Source organism: Lycorma delicatula, chromosome 6 (assembly GCF_047948215.1).
Source record: "Lycorma delicatula isolate Av1 chromosome 6, ASM4794821v1, whole genome shotgun sequence".
Lineage (NCBI taxonomy): Eukaryota > Metazoa > Arthropoda > Insecta > Hemiptera > Fulgoridae > Lycorma > Lycorma delicatula.
The window spans coordinates 6059420-6076768 of NC_134460.1; the positions used below are offsets into that span (position 1 = coordinate 6059420).

At 28.5% G+C, this 17349-nt stretch overlaps 1 protein-coding gene across 3 annotated transcripts in view; it reads left to right on the forward strand.

Moving 5' to 3' along the window:
• Positions 1 to 17349, forward strand: part of Strump (WASH complex subunit strump) — a 72059-nt gene that overhangs the window by 40619 nt on the left and 14091 nt on the right. For all 3 annotated transcript variants that reach the window (XM_075368202.1, XM_075368204.1, XM_075368203.1), the window contains exons 14-19: positions 3718 to 3900; positions 5488 to 5601; positions 7527 to 7726; positions 8054 to 8319; positions 12904 to 13087; positions 16033 to 16259. In XM_075368202.1, the coding sequence (XP_075224317.1) occupies positions 3718 to 3900; positions 5488 to 5601; positions 7527 to 7726; positions 8054 to 8319; positions 12904 to 13087; positions 16033 to 16259 (1174 nt within the window). The remainder of the gene's footprint in view (positions 1 to 3717; positions 3901 to 5487; positions 5602 to 7526; positions 7727 to 8053; positions 8320 to 12903; positions 13088 to 16032; positions 16260 to 17349) is intronic.

Genomic DNA, 17349 nt, shown 5'->3' on the forward strand with positions numbered 1-17349 from the left:
AAAGTGAAAATAAAAAAAATATATAAAAAACGTTTTAAAAACCACTCTTAATGCGCTACAAGGTAAAAGATAATTAATTTTATGACAATAATTGTAGGGTGTTCATGTTTGCATCCCACTCTTTAGGCCATTCATCACATGTATGAAAAAAGTGGCAAAAATATCAAATTTTTAATTTGAAGCTATGACTATCACATAATCTTACATATCACCATCAAAGCTTATTGTCATATCGCTTCTGAGATACAGTCCTAAAATTATTTTTTACCTTTTAATGCATTTAATTTAAGAATGGTGTTTTAAAAATGTTTTTAAATTTTATTTATTTTACTTTTAGCATTTAAAAATAAGTTAGCTAAATATTTGTGTATTGTTTTATTCAGTTATGAATTTATTTATTTTTTATGTAAATATAAGATTAAAAATAGTTAAAAAAATTATGATGTGAATTTGTTTATTGATTGGAATAATATTTAATATAAGAAATACTAAAAAAAATTTATAATGTATATATACTGTTAAATTTATTATACCATATATGTATATATATCTATTGTCTTCCATGATTAGCATATTATAGCCCCGCACTAGCTAGGCAACCATCACGTAGATCAGATCAGTGTCAATTCGGCTTGGACAAATTTCTTTTATCTTACCAAATTTTTTTTTAGAATATATATTAATATTCTCTTATGACTTCATCATATGATTAATTGTATTATTTTTATCAACTATTTTGATATTAATTTAATACGGTACATATAGTGAAAAGAGTGGTTTTAGATGTGTTTTATGTCCGAGAAGTACCCATTTCTGTAAAAAAATATATGTTATGAGCTTAGTATATACTGTAACACATACCTACATGTATATTTAGGAATTGCTTATCCATTGGATATGTGCTGAATGCACAGAGCTATACTGATTCAAACAAGTATCGTGATGTCATCCTGGCCCATACCATCACATACAGTGGATTCCTTTCAGACTTGCACACAAAATAAGTATTTCTCTTAGCCCAGATAACCACATTCCTGGCTCCTGAATTGTGTTAAATTGCATACTAATCAGAAAACAACTCTTGCTTAGAACATCATATTTGTGAATCGTACTAATCACAGGAGACACGCTGTTTCATATCTCCATCTGATAATTCATTCACTTAGTGAAAACGGGGTTTTACATTCGTCTTTTTTAATGTGATCAGCATTGTTGATTGCATGTTTCAATTTTGGTTGTTTACAAATAAAAATCTATTTTTACCAGCAATAGCAACACATGTTTGAATTCAGGTTCTCTTTACATCTTTTAACACTGCTGGAATCAATATTCTGTATGACTTTAAGAACAGGATAACAACTGCAGTAAAGAAGTTATTTCTTAGGTACCAAAATCCTGCGCACCTTTCAAAACAGTATTGTATGTTAATTAAAGGGAGGGGTATGGGAACTTCTAAGAGGTTCTGTAGATCTAAAAGAAGTAGTACTATTATTTGCTGCTTTATATTATCCTCCCTGTTCTTTCTTATGGATATGACTTGCAAAGCTCCTGAGGTACAAGAGGTACACTTCTGAGGTGTTTTCTGATGAATAATTGTATTTACTGTGGTGAACAGACGGCTATTTGAGGCAAATACTAGTTGCATTTTGGTAGACTTGTCACTGGTATAAAATAGAAGAATATTTAGGTTTGGCTCGATGAAGATGGCTACAGGAAACCAGTTACTCTTACTTTCCCTTATAAATATATCATGGGATGTTGATATTCTTAAATTGATACTGACATCTGACTCGTATCAGGTTATCTACAGTTGTTATGGAAAAATATTTAAATTGATTATTTCGACAATAAACTTACTTATTTTTTGCTAAGGTTATTTGTTCTCAAAGTTAACTTTAAAATATTATGAGAATAATGAATCATTAAGTTATAGTATTATCTTGTAACAACGTGTAGATTTGATAAAACTCAAATAAAATTTTCCCTCTAAACTGGACATGGTACAAGTATTTCTTTATGGCAGAGGTTAGCATCTGCTGGGATTTATCCGAAACACACTTAGCTAATAAGGGTTATTCAGCCATTGGATAGGAATCCCTGATCAGGTCTACAGCTTGTTTTCTCTCACCAGATCCAAGAATGCAGTGTATATGTCAGACCTAAATTCTTCGGTATGAGCATAGGAAATACACTAACAGAATATGGTATGCTAAAAAGGATGACAACCCATAAAAAAATTGCAACGCATAAAAAAATAACCTCACTCAAATGATACCTCCAACAAAACTCTAGTTAGCAAGAATGTATCCTGCCAATAACCCTATGGGAGATTAGAGTAATTTTATTTAGAATGGAAGTATCACATTATTTATCAAATTTATATTGATCAGCTGATATATTTCATAAAAAATATTGCTTTTCCTTGTGAGATTAAAGAGCACCATAATAATAATAACAGTAATAAAAACAGCTTTCTACAGGATTATTTTGATGTTGTATGGTATGCAGAAGGATCTTGTCAAACTTACTTGTTCAGTTTCATGTATCTTTTCCTCCATGTAAATAAGAATAATGTCTCGCCTCCTTCTTTATGTAAACTACATATAGTATTTAATTCAGTTGGCTCATCAACAGCTGATAGTTTCGTAATATTATTTCATTTTAATTTTTTTTATGTCTACACTGCATTAACGAGGATGTTAATTATTCATATCTGAATCATTAACAGAAATTAATGATTTGGTAGAAGTGCATGATTAGCTGTTTTTGAACAATTGATCTTGGTGATAATTACATGAATATCAGATTAGTTAGTTTAGGAGAGTATATAAAATAGAGTATTGAGTCATTGAGTCAGCCTGTTTTAAAAGTGGAGAGTAATAATTTATGGAGTCAGTAGGGTAGTTGTTGAGATATTGTCTTAATGTGCAAGGGCTATCCAAAAGTAAATATGTTTCGCTGTTGTTCACGAAGATGTGGGAGAGTGTCGCAATCTTTGTGGTCATTGCTAGGCTGACTTTGCATTGAGCTGCACTGTGCAAGAAGGACTGTGATGTGTCTACTTGATATTTTACAAGTATTAAAAATCTTTATCACTACTGAAAATCCTGCTGGTTGTGTATGTACCTGAAGATGGAAAATAATATTTCTGAAAGCGCTTGAACATACTTAATTTGTTGGTAAGCAGAACTTAAAAGTATATTTTTTATATATCATATATACCAATGGGCCATGGTAATTAAAATTAACATTTTATTAATATTTTATTCTCTTCAGTTTTCAGGATTCTACTCCCTGAAACGTGGCAGGTATTTTGACATTACCAGTTAAGGGATTTGCTATTTTACTGAAGGTCCTCGTTTACTATTATTTGATGTTTTATGTATTTTTTTATTTCGTACTTTTTTTATGCCTTCTGTTCTGCCTTTTACAGTTGTCAATGAGTAAAGATTAATACTTTTTTATTATTAACTTTATGCTGAAAACAGCCATGCTATCCTTTTTTCTATTATATAGAAATTTTTTTAACATTCATCTTATTCCTCTGTTATGTTAAATTATATTTAAATTTTATCTTAATATGTTGTACAAGGTTTATTTAATAGAATTTAAATATAATTTTTCTGTATATTAAAATAATTGTTATTTAAATTTTTATTACTCCTTTGTAAGTGATGCTTATTGGTGAAAAAATGTAAATTGGTTTTTGTTGTTTAGGTTGCCATGTTAACTCATCAGGTTTCTGTATTCACAGAAGGTGTATTACGTATGAAAAGCACTTTGGTTGGTATTGTTCGTATAGATCCTAAACAGTTATTGGAAGACGGCATAAGAAAAGAATTGGTTCATCATTTGGCAACAGCACTTCATAATGGTCTTATTTTTAATCCAAAAGCCAAGGTATATATTAGAATAAAACCCTTCATATATTGAAATCTGAACTACTTGGGTGTCTCTCCAGTTATCAAAATTTATCACCTGTTATGGAAACTTGGTCAAAATTCCAAAAATTAGTTAAAAAAAGTATAAAAAAATTAAAAATTAAATTTTACTGTTCCATGAAATCTTTTAATAAAATTCACCTACAGCTTGTAAATCACAAAACTACCCCGCAAAAGATTGTGAGAAACAATCTCCATTTAATGTTTCAAAACCTTTCTGTGAAGGTGTTAATTGCTTCCTCTTTTTACTTGAAATTTTTTTGCTGAAATACATCCTGAGCATATATGAGTAGATTAAAAAAACGTTTAGCAAGAGGAAGCAGGTTTTATCTGTTATCCTATTTGTTTATTTTTGTAAAAATTGTTTTTTGAGCTTGTAAATGCTAAAAATCTACCTTTTTAATAGTTTGTTCAATAATTGTTTTGAGTAGTTTACTTTATTCAACCCCACTGGTATTTCAGGTTAAAAAATTTTATAAATTTCTAAGATCTCAGTGATGCAAATTCTGATTTTTTGTTATAAGTTCATTCTTAATAAACAAGTTTTTCTTTGTCATTTGTAATGTCTTTGTAAATTTAGATAATGAGCACAAACTGAAATAATATTTTCAGAGAACAGAGTCGGTTTGTTCTTTGAAAATTTTCTATTAAATAGCAGATATCTAAAAAATAATTTACCTAATTTTGATAAATAAAAGGCAAAATAAAATTCAGTCTTTCCAAATTTTGATTTATGTAAACTGTGTAGGTATCTCTTACAAGACATACAGTAATGGATGATGTTGAACCAATAATGGATGAGCAGTATTTCTCATGCATTAATTTATACCTAAAACTATCCTCAAATTTAAGTAAAAACATTTGCAAAAGAATAATTTTGATTTACTCTTAGGTAGTTTTGTTTTTAATCAAATCAAAGTATATAGAAACATGATTATACATTGACATTGTTGCATATGAAGATGTAAATATCTAATAAATTCTTGGTTTTTAAAAACATTGTTCTTGTATATATAGAAACTCAATTTTATTTCTATCTTAGAGTGCCAGTTTAAATATTTGTACTAAATTAAATTAAATATCTGAATTTATTTTTATGAGAATAAGTTCAATTAAAAAGAAAACTCAAATAGATTGACGGTCATAAAAAAAAAGCTAAACATTCCCGTATCTATATTTGTATGAAATATTTTTCATACGTTAAGACAAATGTTCTAAAGTATGAAAATACTCTAATTTTTCAGTTGATATAAACCTATTTGGGCTTTCAATAATATCTCTAAAAGCAAGTTGCTGATTTTTCCCTAAACCAGTAGATCAGTAGTGTTCTATTCTTCAATTAGCTACAAATAATGAAAAGTATGTAAACCTCAGTGCGAATTACTTTTCCTAGAGTTGTTATGGGAATTTCTTTTGTTAAGATTTTAGGGAGAAGTGCTCCTCCACAACTCCCTTGCTCTGTAAAAATTTAATGATAATAGTTATAAAAAAAAAATCTCTAATTATTTATTGCAATTTTTCACAGTGACTATTTATTTGTCTTTAGACTAGTGAATTGGGTGATAAGTTAAAACAATTAGGAGAAATTATGGATGGACATCGTAGATCCTTTGAATACATCCAAGACTATATTGATATTTATGGGCTTAAAATATGGCAGGTAATTGAATTAAACTTATTTATCTACTACTCTTATTTCATATAGTGTGTAATGTGTATTGGGTTAAAATGTGTCTAATTTAACTTGAAAAATATTTCATTAATACGTAGTGCTTAATTTTGGCAATAAATTAAAATTGCTAGCCCACAAATTCATTCATATGGACTAATATTTACTATTAATTATTGATGTAATGCATTTAAAATTATAATACAGTAATATTATGATTTTTTTTGTTGTTTATGACATCAGATAATCGATAGTCACACATATCCTCATGTATCTAGTACCACATGTTTGGCTGAAAGGACATGGACATATCTACCCTTAGACAACATTACCCACCAAATTATTTATTACTCTAATGCTTAGAGAAACATAACCTTAAAATATTTCTTTTTTTTAGTTTCTCTCCTTTCAATCACCTTTTATGTCAGGTAGGAGAAATACCAGAGAAGTATCCTGTTCTTCTATGGAGGAATAATTTTTTTTATTATTTCAGTTTTTGTTTTGAAATTTATTTTATTGTTTTATGGAATTTACGTAGAGCCAAACCAGTATTCTGGTTTATAACTTATGCATGTTATTCATGTTGATAACTTATTAAAATAAATAATTTACATAATGTATGTACATTATGTAAATTATTTAATTTATCTATCTTCTTTCCATCCATTATTTATATTTTTGTATTTTATGATTTTATTTATCTATGTGTTCCAGAAGTTTGGTTGCCATATGCAAATAATTTATTTTAGACAGGTAATCTTTTATGAAGGCATTGAAATCCTGTATTTTGAAGTTGTGTATGTAAAGACATATATTAGTATTTTTACATTTGACAATTGTAATTTTTAATTAAATAAACATTTGCAAATTATCTGTTATTTTTTTCTTAGGGTTTTTCATTTGATATTTAAACAACTGTTTTTTTTTTAATCAAAAACATTATAATATCTGAAATTGTTGTTAGGTTCTTCAAGTAGATTGTCTTTCATTTGGACAAGTGATTAATTATACAGTATGATTCGCAAAGAGTATAACAAACTTTCAGGAGATGTACTACTGGTGAAAATAAAGAAAAAAGTTGTATGAACATTGGTTTAGAATTACTTTGTTAATGAATGTCGGTTGGTGAACGATTTCACCCTGATCTCTGTGCCTTCCTAAAATTAAGCTAGACTATTGCTCAGGACCTAAATTAAGAAGTAAATTTAATAGTTTTATATAAAGTCCTACCTGAAAGATTTTTTAAAAAATAGTTTCATAACTATATTTTTAATAGTTTTTGAGAAATCTGTTATAAAAGATTTATAATCAGCCAAATCAACATTCTGGCTGATAACTTATGCATGTATATACTTTAGGTAATTATTTAATTTATCTATCTTTATGTACGTACTTTATCTACATTTTTATAATTTTGTGACTGTTTTTAACAGTGTGCAACTATGTTTCACCTCATTATTGTTTAATCAGATAAGTTTTTCTGTTATAGTTCATTGTAATTTTTTTTTCAAACAGTGTTATTGGTATGTATGTAACAGTATATACAGTAAACTGTTTAATGCAGTTATGAAAGTAATTTTACGTTAAAATTTTATAATTTATTATTTTTTTCCCAGAAGATTATATGTGTTTTTTAAGTGCGGCTAAATTCTTTGAAGAAAATAAATATTAATTTTAAAAGTACATAATAATATTTTTTTCACAATCCACTATAGTCTTAAAAAACCAGAGTTGCAACATAATCTACTTGAAATTACTAGAATATATTTTAAAATCATAAATATTTTCAAATATTTCAATGTTACACACTTCATAGATAATGTGTTTTTTGTTTTTAACTTTTGTTATAGATTACATTAGATTAGTAATTTATTTGTGTCGAGTAATTAAGCGTACGATTTATTTTATCTATTCAGGAAGAGTTATCACGTGTGATCGGCTTCAGTGTTGACATGGAATGTAATAGTTTTCTTAGAGTGAAAATGCATGAGTGGCAAAGCATACACCAAAATAAAGCGATACCGATTCCATCATTTCCACCATCTCCAACCGATCCGCATTCAGTTAATTTTATCGGCAGACTTTCTCGTGAACTTATACGTATTACTGATCCGAGGTAAATATTTAGACTTAATTTGAAAATGTAGTTTTGTTACTATATTTATAATATTTTATATCAGTATTTTTATATTATCACTAGATATGTATTAAAATTTAATAGAATGCTCTTAAACACTATGTTAGTCGCTTAATTTTTTGTGTTCAGCCAATTTGACTGAGGATTTCAAAAAAAAATTATATGTAATGCGCATATAGTTAGTTTAAAACTCAGTTCACCATATATATATTTTGAGTCATTTGATTGTCATATTCTTTTATTATTTGTTACAATTAAATAAAGATTATTTATAAAATAACTTTAAATTTTTTAATTTTTTCTCAGGACTACCGTATATGTGGAATCAGCTGCAGCGTGGTTTGACCTGAAAACGCAAAAAGAAGTTGTAGATCTGAAATTTTTTAGTAAAATACAACGTTCAGTTAGCACATCGGGTTTAACCGGTCTAGATCGTTTAATATCATTTATGATAGTAACAGAGTTACAAAATTTTTTAAGTACTCTTCAAAAAGGCATTTTACGGGATAAAGCATGGATTGATAATTTGTCAGCTGCTGCTAAAGTACTCAGCCCTAATACTGCAAACATAAGTTAGTATTTATTAAGTTTTTTAATTTATTTAAAATTTTATAAAGAATTTTTCATTTTTCTTGGTCATCAGTCATATTTTTATCAGTTTAGTAATTTTGAAAGAATGATAAACCTTGAAATGCTGCCATTTGAGGTTCTTGGAAGAACACCTCAAAATAATAAGAAAATTGGATTCTTTGCGTATAGAATGATGATTATTATGACATAGCAACTCAAATTATTGTAAATGTTATCAAGAACGGTTTTTTACTTAAAAGACAATTGTTTAATCCTTATATGATACATGTGAAAGGAAGGAATAACTGCCAGCCAGCAGTGTAGCACCAGATAGTGTTTTTAGATCAGCTTATCTCAATTTAATTCCTGTCATTTTTTTTTCTACACTTTGTTATCAAATTTTTTATGTCAGTCTTATAACTACTCTGCATTTCCCTGTGCATATAAAAATCTGAAATAAATATTATGGCAATATTCAACAAACTCTGATAACTCATTTAAATTTCAAAGCAATATACAGTAAAACTCATACAGTAAAAACTAGGCATTATTTGATAAAAACATAATGAAGTTGTTGAAAAGATTGTATTTTTTTATAACTAGTTAAAAAACTTTCATTAAAATTCTTACAAAAGTTTTTAATCTTTTCATCGTTATAGTATACCAGATTATTTTAGATGCTTTATACAATTGATGTAGCGGTTAATATATGATTGCTATGAGAATTGGATATTATTATGACTTTGTTGAAAACAGTTGAATATGTGGTTCTTTTACGAAACTTATTGGCTAATAAATGTTGATAATAGTTGTATAGGTCCTCTGTAAGATACTGACTACATGCCTTCATAACATTGCAAGTTCTGTAATTCAGGAATGCTTCAGGAAATAACATCCTAAAACTGAAGGTTATAAAATAATTATGAAAAGTAGTCCTGTGGCTAATTTACAACTAACTAATGTATGTACACTTCTGGGTGCGGTTTCCCTGCACTGGTTATTGCTATTTATTATCAGTTAATGACTATCTGTTGCAGTCGGGGCTAGCTAAATAAAATTTACATATTAGAACATGCAAATAATTTACTTAACTTATTGATTTTATTCTATTATAAAACTGTATAAATTATTTAATTAAAATATTTATTCGCATATTTTGATAATATAATAAGTAATAGTATTTTTGCAAGTCATTATCTGTCGCATTCATCAATGTTTTTGTAACTATCATTAAATATAATTTTTATAATTTCTTTTTGTACTGTGACCTTATTCAGTGTGTGTCAAATTTAATCGCTAACAAAAATTTATATTATAGATAAAAACATAATTTAAGCTTTTAGATCATTATTGTAGCTGTTGTATATTATTACTTTATACAGAGTTATACTTAAGTTTGGAAAGAGCTTTGTACTGCATATCTAAGAGGTATTTGGAGACAGAAAGAAATGGGGTTTTTGATAGTTAAAAAAAAGTCTGCATTATGATGGGTGTTTTATTTTTGTCCCCCATCTTAGAAATTTATTTTTTTTTGGGTACGAAGGTCGACATATAATGTGTGATTTTGATTTAAAATTTTATGAGAAAAACAATGGTGAAACCTGCTTTTCTGTTACCTTCATTATCGAGTTATAAGCATTCAAGTTGCAATGAAAGAAAAATCATGTTAGTTCACTTTTATTGCATTTTACATTCATAATGCATACAATAATGAACTTTATAAACATTACTATAATATTAATAATAATAAAAAACAGTAGCTAATAATTAACAACACAACAACAAACTAAACATTTATATCGACTGATATTATTTCCTAAATAAAAATTAACTTCCAGTGTTAATATCAGCTGATATTTGTTATTTTTTTGTAAATGAAACAAGTCAACTGGATATACTTACTTAGAAATGTATTATAAATTTAGTCGAGTAAATCAGCTGTTAATTTACAACAATGCAGTTTGTATTACATTGAAACAGTGCGACTTATTAACTTCTCATTTCACCTTTTACTTCAACATACTTTGGTATAGCAAAATTTGATAGAAAAAAATAAGTTGTAGGCCTAGGGGTTCAAATTTGTTTTTCAGTGAAATTTATATTAGTAAGTTATATAAGTTATATTAGTTTCCTCATACATTTATTTAGTTTTATCAAACACTAAATCTTCAAATAATAACACCTTTAAGTGAAACCAAAAGAATAATCCTATAGATGATGATCAGGGACAGTGACAGAATTCAGCCTTTACAAGAAGTATGAGATTTATTTAATAATACATTTCCAAAACAGCGGATCAATAAGTAAATCAGTTGCGATCAAGACAGTACAGCAATTTGAAGAAACCATTACTGTAAAGAATTGTCCTTGCACCAGTAGACCAAGAACTATCACAACCAATGCAAAGATATATCAAATACCATTAGATATATCAAAAGACCTTCATTCATCGATTCGGAAAGCTATTATCCAACATGACATCAGTTATTTTTCAGTTCAAATAATTCTTAAAACAAATAAATTTCACCCTTATAAACTACAGCTGGTGCAAGAACTTTTGGAAGTTGTTTTGGACCGCAGAGTTGAGAGTAGTGTGATATTGTAATACAAAAATTAGATGTGACATAAATTTTTCTAATTCAATAATATTTACTGAAGTGACTTAAGTTAAATGGCTATGACAAAAAGCAAAACTGTCGATATCAGAGCGATAATAATTTCAGTTGGATGTTAGAAGCTCATACCCAGCAACCTCAGAAAGTTAACATTTGGATTTGGACGGGAATCTGCGATCATTGTATCATAGGGCCTTTATTTTAGTTGACAATCTTACAGGAGATGCTTACTGCAACTCATTAGCCAATAGGATTTTACCAAATATCTGGGAAAATGTCTGATAAGAATTAAATAATAACGTATGGTTTCAGTAAGACAGTTAACCACCTCATTATTATCTTAGGGCATGGCAAATTTTAAATGAACGATTTTCAAATCACTGGGTAGGTTTTAGAGGAGCCGTAGAATGGCCTGCCAGGTCTCCAGACTTGTCTCCTCGTGATTACTTTTTTGGGGGTACTTGAAACATATGTTTACAAAACAAAACCTGCAGATATTGACAAATTGAAAAGAACAATTGACGAATCTGCTTGTGCATTACCAGACATAATACAAGTTATAAACAGATATTACTTGAGGATAGCACACTGTCAAGCTGTAGAGAGGAAGCATTTTGAACATATATTGTAGAATGGGTATGCTTTCAAAATTTATTTCATTAGTAATTTACGATCGAAAACATTTATTTAAAATTTTAAAATAAATATTGTAATATTTATTACAGTAAATAATATCAGTTTATATAGCCTTTTATATATTGTGTTGTTAATTATTAGTTATTGTTTATTATTTTAAATATTATACCTTTGTTTAAAGTTGTATGCATTATGATTATAGGTAAAATGCAATTTTGTTACATTTTACCTCATTTTATTGTTACCATGATTTTTCTGTCACTGCAAATTTGATATTTTAAAAAATGTAAAAAACAGTTTTTACCTAAAAAACCCTTTGATTTTTTTAAATGTTGAGGGTGTGAAATGAAAGGTAGTCTATGCTGTATACCTAAAAACATCTTGTAATATTGCTGTTATCTCTCTCCACTTCCATATCTGAATTTATCAAACCTATTGTTTCCCTTAATTTTCACTTTTCATCTTCCAAAAAAAAGAAAAAAATGTATGCTTTTCCTGCTTACTATTAATAACAGATGGTACAACAGGAATTTCTAATTAGAAAATTATATGAGGGTTGGTTGAAATGCGATGCACAGTTGCATATAACTTGCAAATGAAAAGAGATAATCAAATGGAAATCAAACGAATATGATGTAAAAGTACATTTTATTTGTTACAAAAACGTACATTCATTTTTCTGTAAAATGCTTCTTTTATGTAGTTACCATTTACACTTTCTCCCATTGGTGAATCATTTTTCTTATTCTGTCAATGAAGAATACTGACTTGATGGCCTTTACTTGATTCAAAGTGGAAATTTAAGGGTTCCAAATCTAGTAAAAACAGAGGGTGTAGAAATAGATTCAAACTTCAATTTTACAAGAGGCTTGGAGTTTCAGTGTGGAGTTTGGTGTTTCATTTGGCAATAGGAAACTTCCTATTGCCAAATGATTGACTTTTTGAATTTGGCGAATCATCATATCAGTCTTATGATGTTACTGTTATTATTCCGTCCCACTGTGATGACACAGATGAGGAAAAATTTCACCCAATCACTTTTCGTTGTTAAAAATTCAATCTCTGCGTGTTGTTTTAGATGCGTTATCATAGCAGGCATACTCAACTCCATAACAATGGGGATTGACAGAAAATGAGAAGGAGAGGAGAAATTTTGTTCTCCTGTTCCAGTATTATTACATTTCAGCTGCTCCTTGCATATACTTTTTATGAATTTATTTTCATGAATGGTGGATAGATGATCATGTTTTATAAAAACCATGCAGCTATTTCTTCTTTTATATCACAGGAATACTTACGTGATTTCTTACATTTCATGATAAAATTATTTTACAGGTAACCCTACTAGAATGTATCCTCAAATAAGCAGTAAATTACAGAAAACGTGGCCTCAGTATTTGGATTGTGTTTTACGAGTAGGTCAGCTGCAACTTTTAAGGAAACATATATTTTATGAGCTGCGTACATCATGCAAATTTGAATCAAAACCTCTTGCTTCAGCTCTTGAAACAATGAATCGGTATGTTAATTATATTTAAAATTTAGCTTTTTGATTTTCTTTTAATTATATTGTTAGGATTAAAATTGAGGACCTTTTCCATTGTCAACTGTCAACATTATTTACTTTTTATATTTGGTCAGATAATAGTATTTTCTATTATTTTTATTAATATAAAATAGTATTTTCTATTATTTTTTTTAAAAGCTTAATATTTTGATTAACCTGTAATTATTTAAATTCTTTAAAAAAGCTTTTTTTTATGTTTAAGAGTAGCAAGCTAAAAATATAAGGATACTAAGTAAAGGAAAAATTCCAATAAATATATACATATTGCGTGTAAAGTGCAGGAAGGAAGAAGTATGCACAATGAAGAAGCACAGACAAGTATTAAAAAGTTCAGTTACTGTTTGGCAATTACCAAACACATTTGGTAGTTATATGTTGTTTTGTTGTTTCTTATTGTGTGTTTAATGTTCAATAAATGATTGATAAGACTCCATTTCTGTTATTTTCAATTTTGGTTACGTTATAATTTTTTTTCCTGTTTAGCCTTTGGGAATCACCATCAGGTATTATTTCAGAGAATGAATGAGGATGATATGTATGAGTGTAAGTGAAGTGTAGTTTTGTACCGTCTCAGGTCGACCATTTCTGAGATTTGTGATTAATTGAAACCCAACCACCAAAGAACACCGGTATCCATGATCTAGTATTCAAATCCGTATAAAAGTAACTGCCTTTACTAGGATTTGAACGTTGGAACTCTCAACTTTGAAATCGACTGTTTTGCAAAGACGTGTTCACCACTAGACCAACCTGGTGGGTTCTCCTTATACTTACATCACTAAAATTAAACTAAGTTGGGTCGTTTCCCAGCATGTTAGAATTTATTAACGACTAATCAGCTTATATCATTTAAAAAATATAATGTATTTAAAAATTATATGTCATGCATTCCTTTCTAATAAAGTGAGTAATATGTTGATTTTATTATTTTTGAACTAAAAAACTTATTCATGTGATGCAGTTGTAGTGACTAGTTATGTTTTCTTAAATTGCTCAATTATTTATTAAAATATTCATATTTTAATTTTTGGTTTAATTATTAAATTTCTCTGTTTAATGGAAATTATGCAATATAAGATCCATGACACTGAAAGAGTATATTATGAAGTTATTTATCTCGGCATGTTGCATGTAATAAATATTTCAATTTTTTTTTACTAGGTTTATCATTACTATATACATATTAATAGTTTTTCTACGATTTTGTAGGAATCTAGTTAAATTTAATTAAAGATATAATCCAACATTCTTTAGTTTGTCACCTACAGTAATCCAACACTTTACGTCTAACTGCTGAGGTAATTTGTGTAATGCCACTTTTTTTTTTTTTTACTTTTGACATTGATAAAACAGAGAGACACCACGTCCGAGTGGTTAATATATTGTTTTAAGTGAGTAGGCCATGGTTACATGGTGCCACCAGCTGGCGACTTGAACAGTATCGGGGTCTACAGATGGCATTAAACTTCTTACATTATCTTACTACACGTCTCAGTATTGCTTGATCGTGTGGCATGCTTAGTTGTCATATTCGTTTTAACATGTCTAGTTTTCCTTATCTTAAAGCGTCCATTTTTCGTATCTTAAACAGTATCTGAACTTTGTTGTTTTTAGTTTTGAACATATTGAATCCACAAAAATGCAAGCACATCAAGCTAAGTTTATTTCAGAAAGCAGAAACTCTTAAAAGAATTGGCAAAGGCAAAAAAATTTGTGACATAGCTTCACTGTACGGAATTGAACATGCAATGATGTATGATTTGCAAAGAATCTGGTGAAAATAGAGAAATTTGTAAAAGATAATGTCAGTGGTAAAAGTGATCAGAAAACATTAAAATCTGGCACATTCCCATTAATGGAAGATGCACTTTATTGTTGATTTATCCAGGAACGTTCTAAACATACTCCTCTTTCTGGTAAAATCATCAAAGAAAAAAGTAAGCTTTTTTATAATAAAATGATGAAAAAAGAAGATTTCTGCACAAGTGATGAGCGGTTTGATAAATTCAACAAGAGCTATGGAATCCTTTTATTAACCACCACAGGTGAGAAAATTTCTTGTGATTTTACTGCCGTTGAGTCACATAAAGAGAAATTTATAAAGACAGTCCAAGAGTTGGGTCTTGGTGCTGACCAAGTTTATAATGCCGATGAGAGTGGGCTATTTTGGAGGGTGCAACCAAAAAGAAAAATTTGTCCATTGTGCTGAAAAGAGTGCTTCAGGTTGCAAAATATTGAAAAACAGATTATGTTTATACCTTTTTCAAATAAGTGGTACCCGTAAACTGAATAGCTTGTTATAAGCAAGTCCAAAAATCCTAGGGCTTTTAAAAACATAGCCAAGTGTGGATGACAAGGAAAGTATTTTTTGAATGGTTTAATGAGTAGTTCATGTCATCAGTAAAAAACTTCCTTAAAGAAAGACAGTTACCAGAAAAAAACAATGTTACTTTTAGACAATTGTACGGGGCACAGGAATACTGACACTACTGAATACTGACCAGTATTTTTTTGTTAAGTAAGAAGTAATTGTATTATTGTTATTTTCTTAATAAAATTATATCGGTTATTCAAATTAATAAATGTATATGAAAGTACACAATCCTTTCTGTTGGTATTTCCATTGAAATTAGGATAATTCCAGTAATCTGACACCACGGCTGCCTGATATGTGTCGGATTACCAAGAGCATACTGTACTTTTAAACGAATCTGAATACCTGCAGTGGAGGCATTCTTTGGTCTATAAGTTCGATTAACAACACTGTCTCAGGAATAGTCAGCATAAAGTGGACAAGACAAATCACTAAATTATACTTATTAAAATATAGCATAAATTATTTTATTAAAGTTAAAAAATTTCTTGTACAACTAATTTTTTCTTTTTTTTGTCAATAGGGCATTATTAAATGAAATCAGACAGCACTATAAGTTAAAGGGATCAAAACCTGCTCAAAATGATAGTAATTTACTTGTAGAATTAACCACTTATTTAGATTGGGCTGGAATTGGTAATCCATTTGCTAAAATTTATGTTACTACAAAAAATCTTACGTATTTTCCACTTCTATCATTCTTGTTTGTAATTTCACAACTACCAAAAATGACACTCGATAAGAATATCGGTAAGTAAAATAAACAATTATAAATTAAAATGAGACATCATAAGCTAAGATATACAGAATACATTTTACAATCTGTCTTGAAGTCAAGTGTTTTGAAGTTTTTTTTTTAATTCCAAGAATTGTTTGACAAATTATAAAGTAAATAAAAGTACTACCTACTTTTGATGTACTGTATGTTCTGCTGAATAATTCAAATTTATTGCACGTGTGTAATGAGTGTTAGTAAGTCATCTCTGTTACAGTAGTGATTTGTGAATTATAAAATAAGAAGTTCAACCTAACCTTATGAATAAACAAAGGAAAGATTTTTTATGAATTACATTTACTACTGTAACTTCCATTCAGAATTGCATTCGGTTTTCGATGCTCTTTATTCATATAAGCTGTATTCCATTGCTATTTGTGTAAAAACGTTTTATCTTGCCGAATGTGTTTTTCAGAAGTTGCAATATGCAAAAAAACATGAAACATTAATTATACCTAAAAACATAATCCCTTCCAAAACCAGAAAGACAAGCGACTTGAAAAATTAATCATTTATTTATAAAAGACCATAAAAACAAAAACAATCTTACAAAACAGAAAGTAGGTATACTATAAGACCTAAATAGAAGTTGTAGCTTAGATAATGAATGAATATTTTTTACTTTATATGAACTAAAATGTCAGACTATTGTCTATTTAGTACCAAGTGTCTGCAAGTAAATGATCGCTTTCTTTATGTATTTTCCAAGTTTTCTTTTTGGTAATGTAAAATGTTATTAGCTACAAAAAATTCCAAAGCTTCACTTTACAGATTGTATTTTTATATAGCCCTAAACAAATAGCAGATATATTATTTTTCACTTTTTAGGGGTTTGATGGTCCTTAAAATGTGTGTTGTAACATATCATTAGCTGTTAGTTTTTAGCATGTATTGTGCACATAACTGCTTAATTACATATGTAATATTAGAATTTTTTGTGTTAATTTTATCATTTGGATTAAACTTATACTAGTTCGACTTATATATTATTATTTTTAATTAATTTAGTGGTGTAACCTAAATTTACGAATAACATTATTTTATGAAAAGAGTTTTTTATTACTA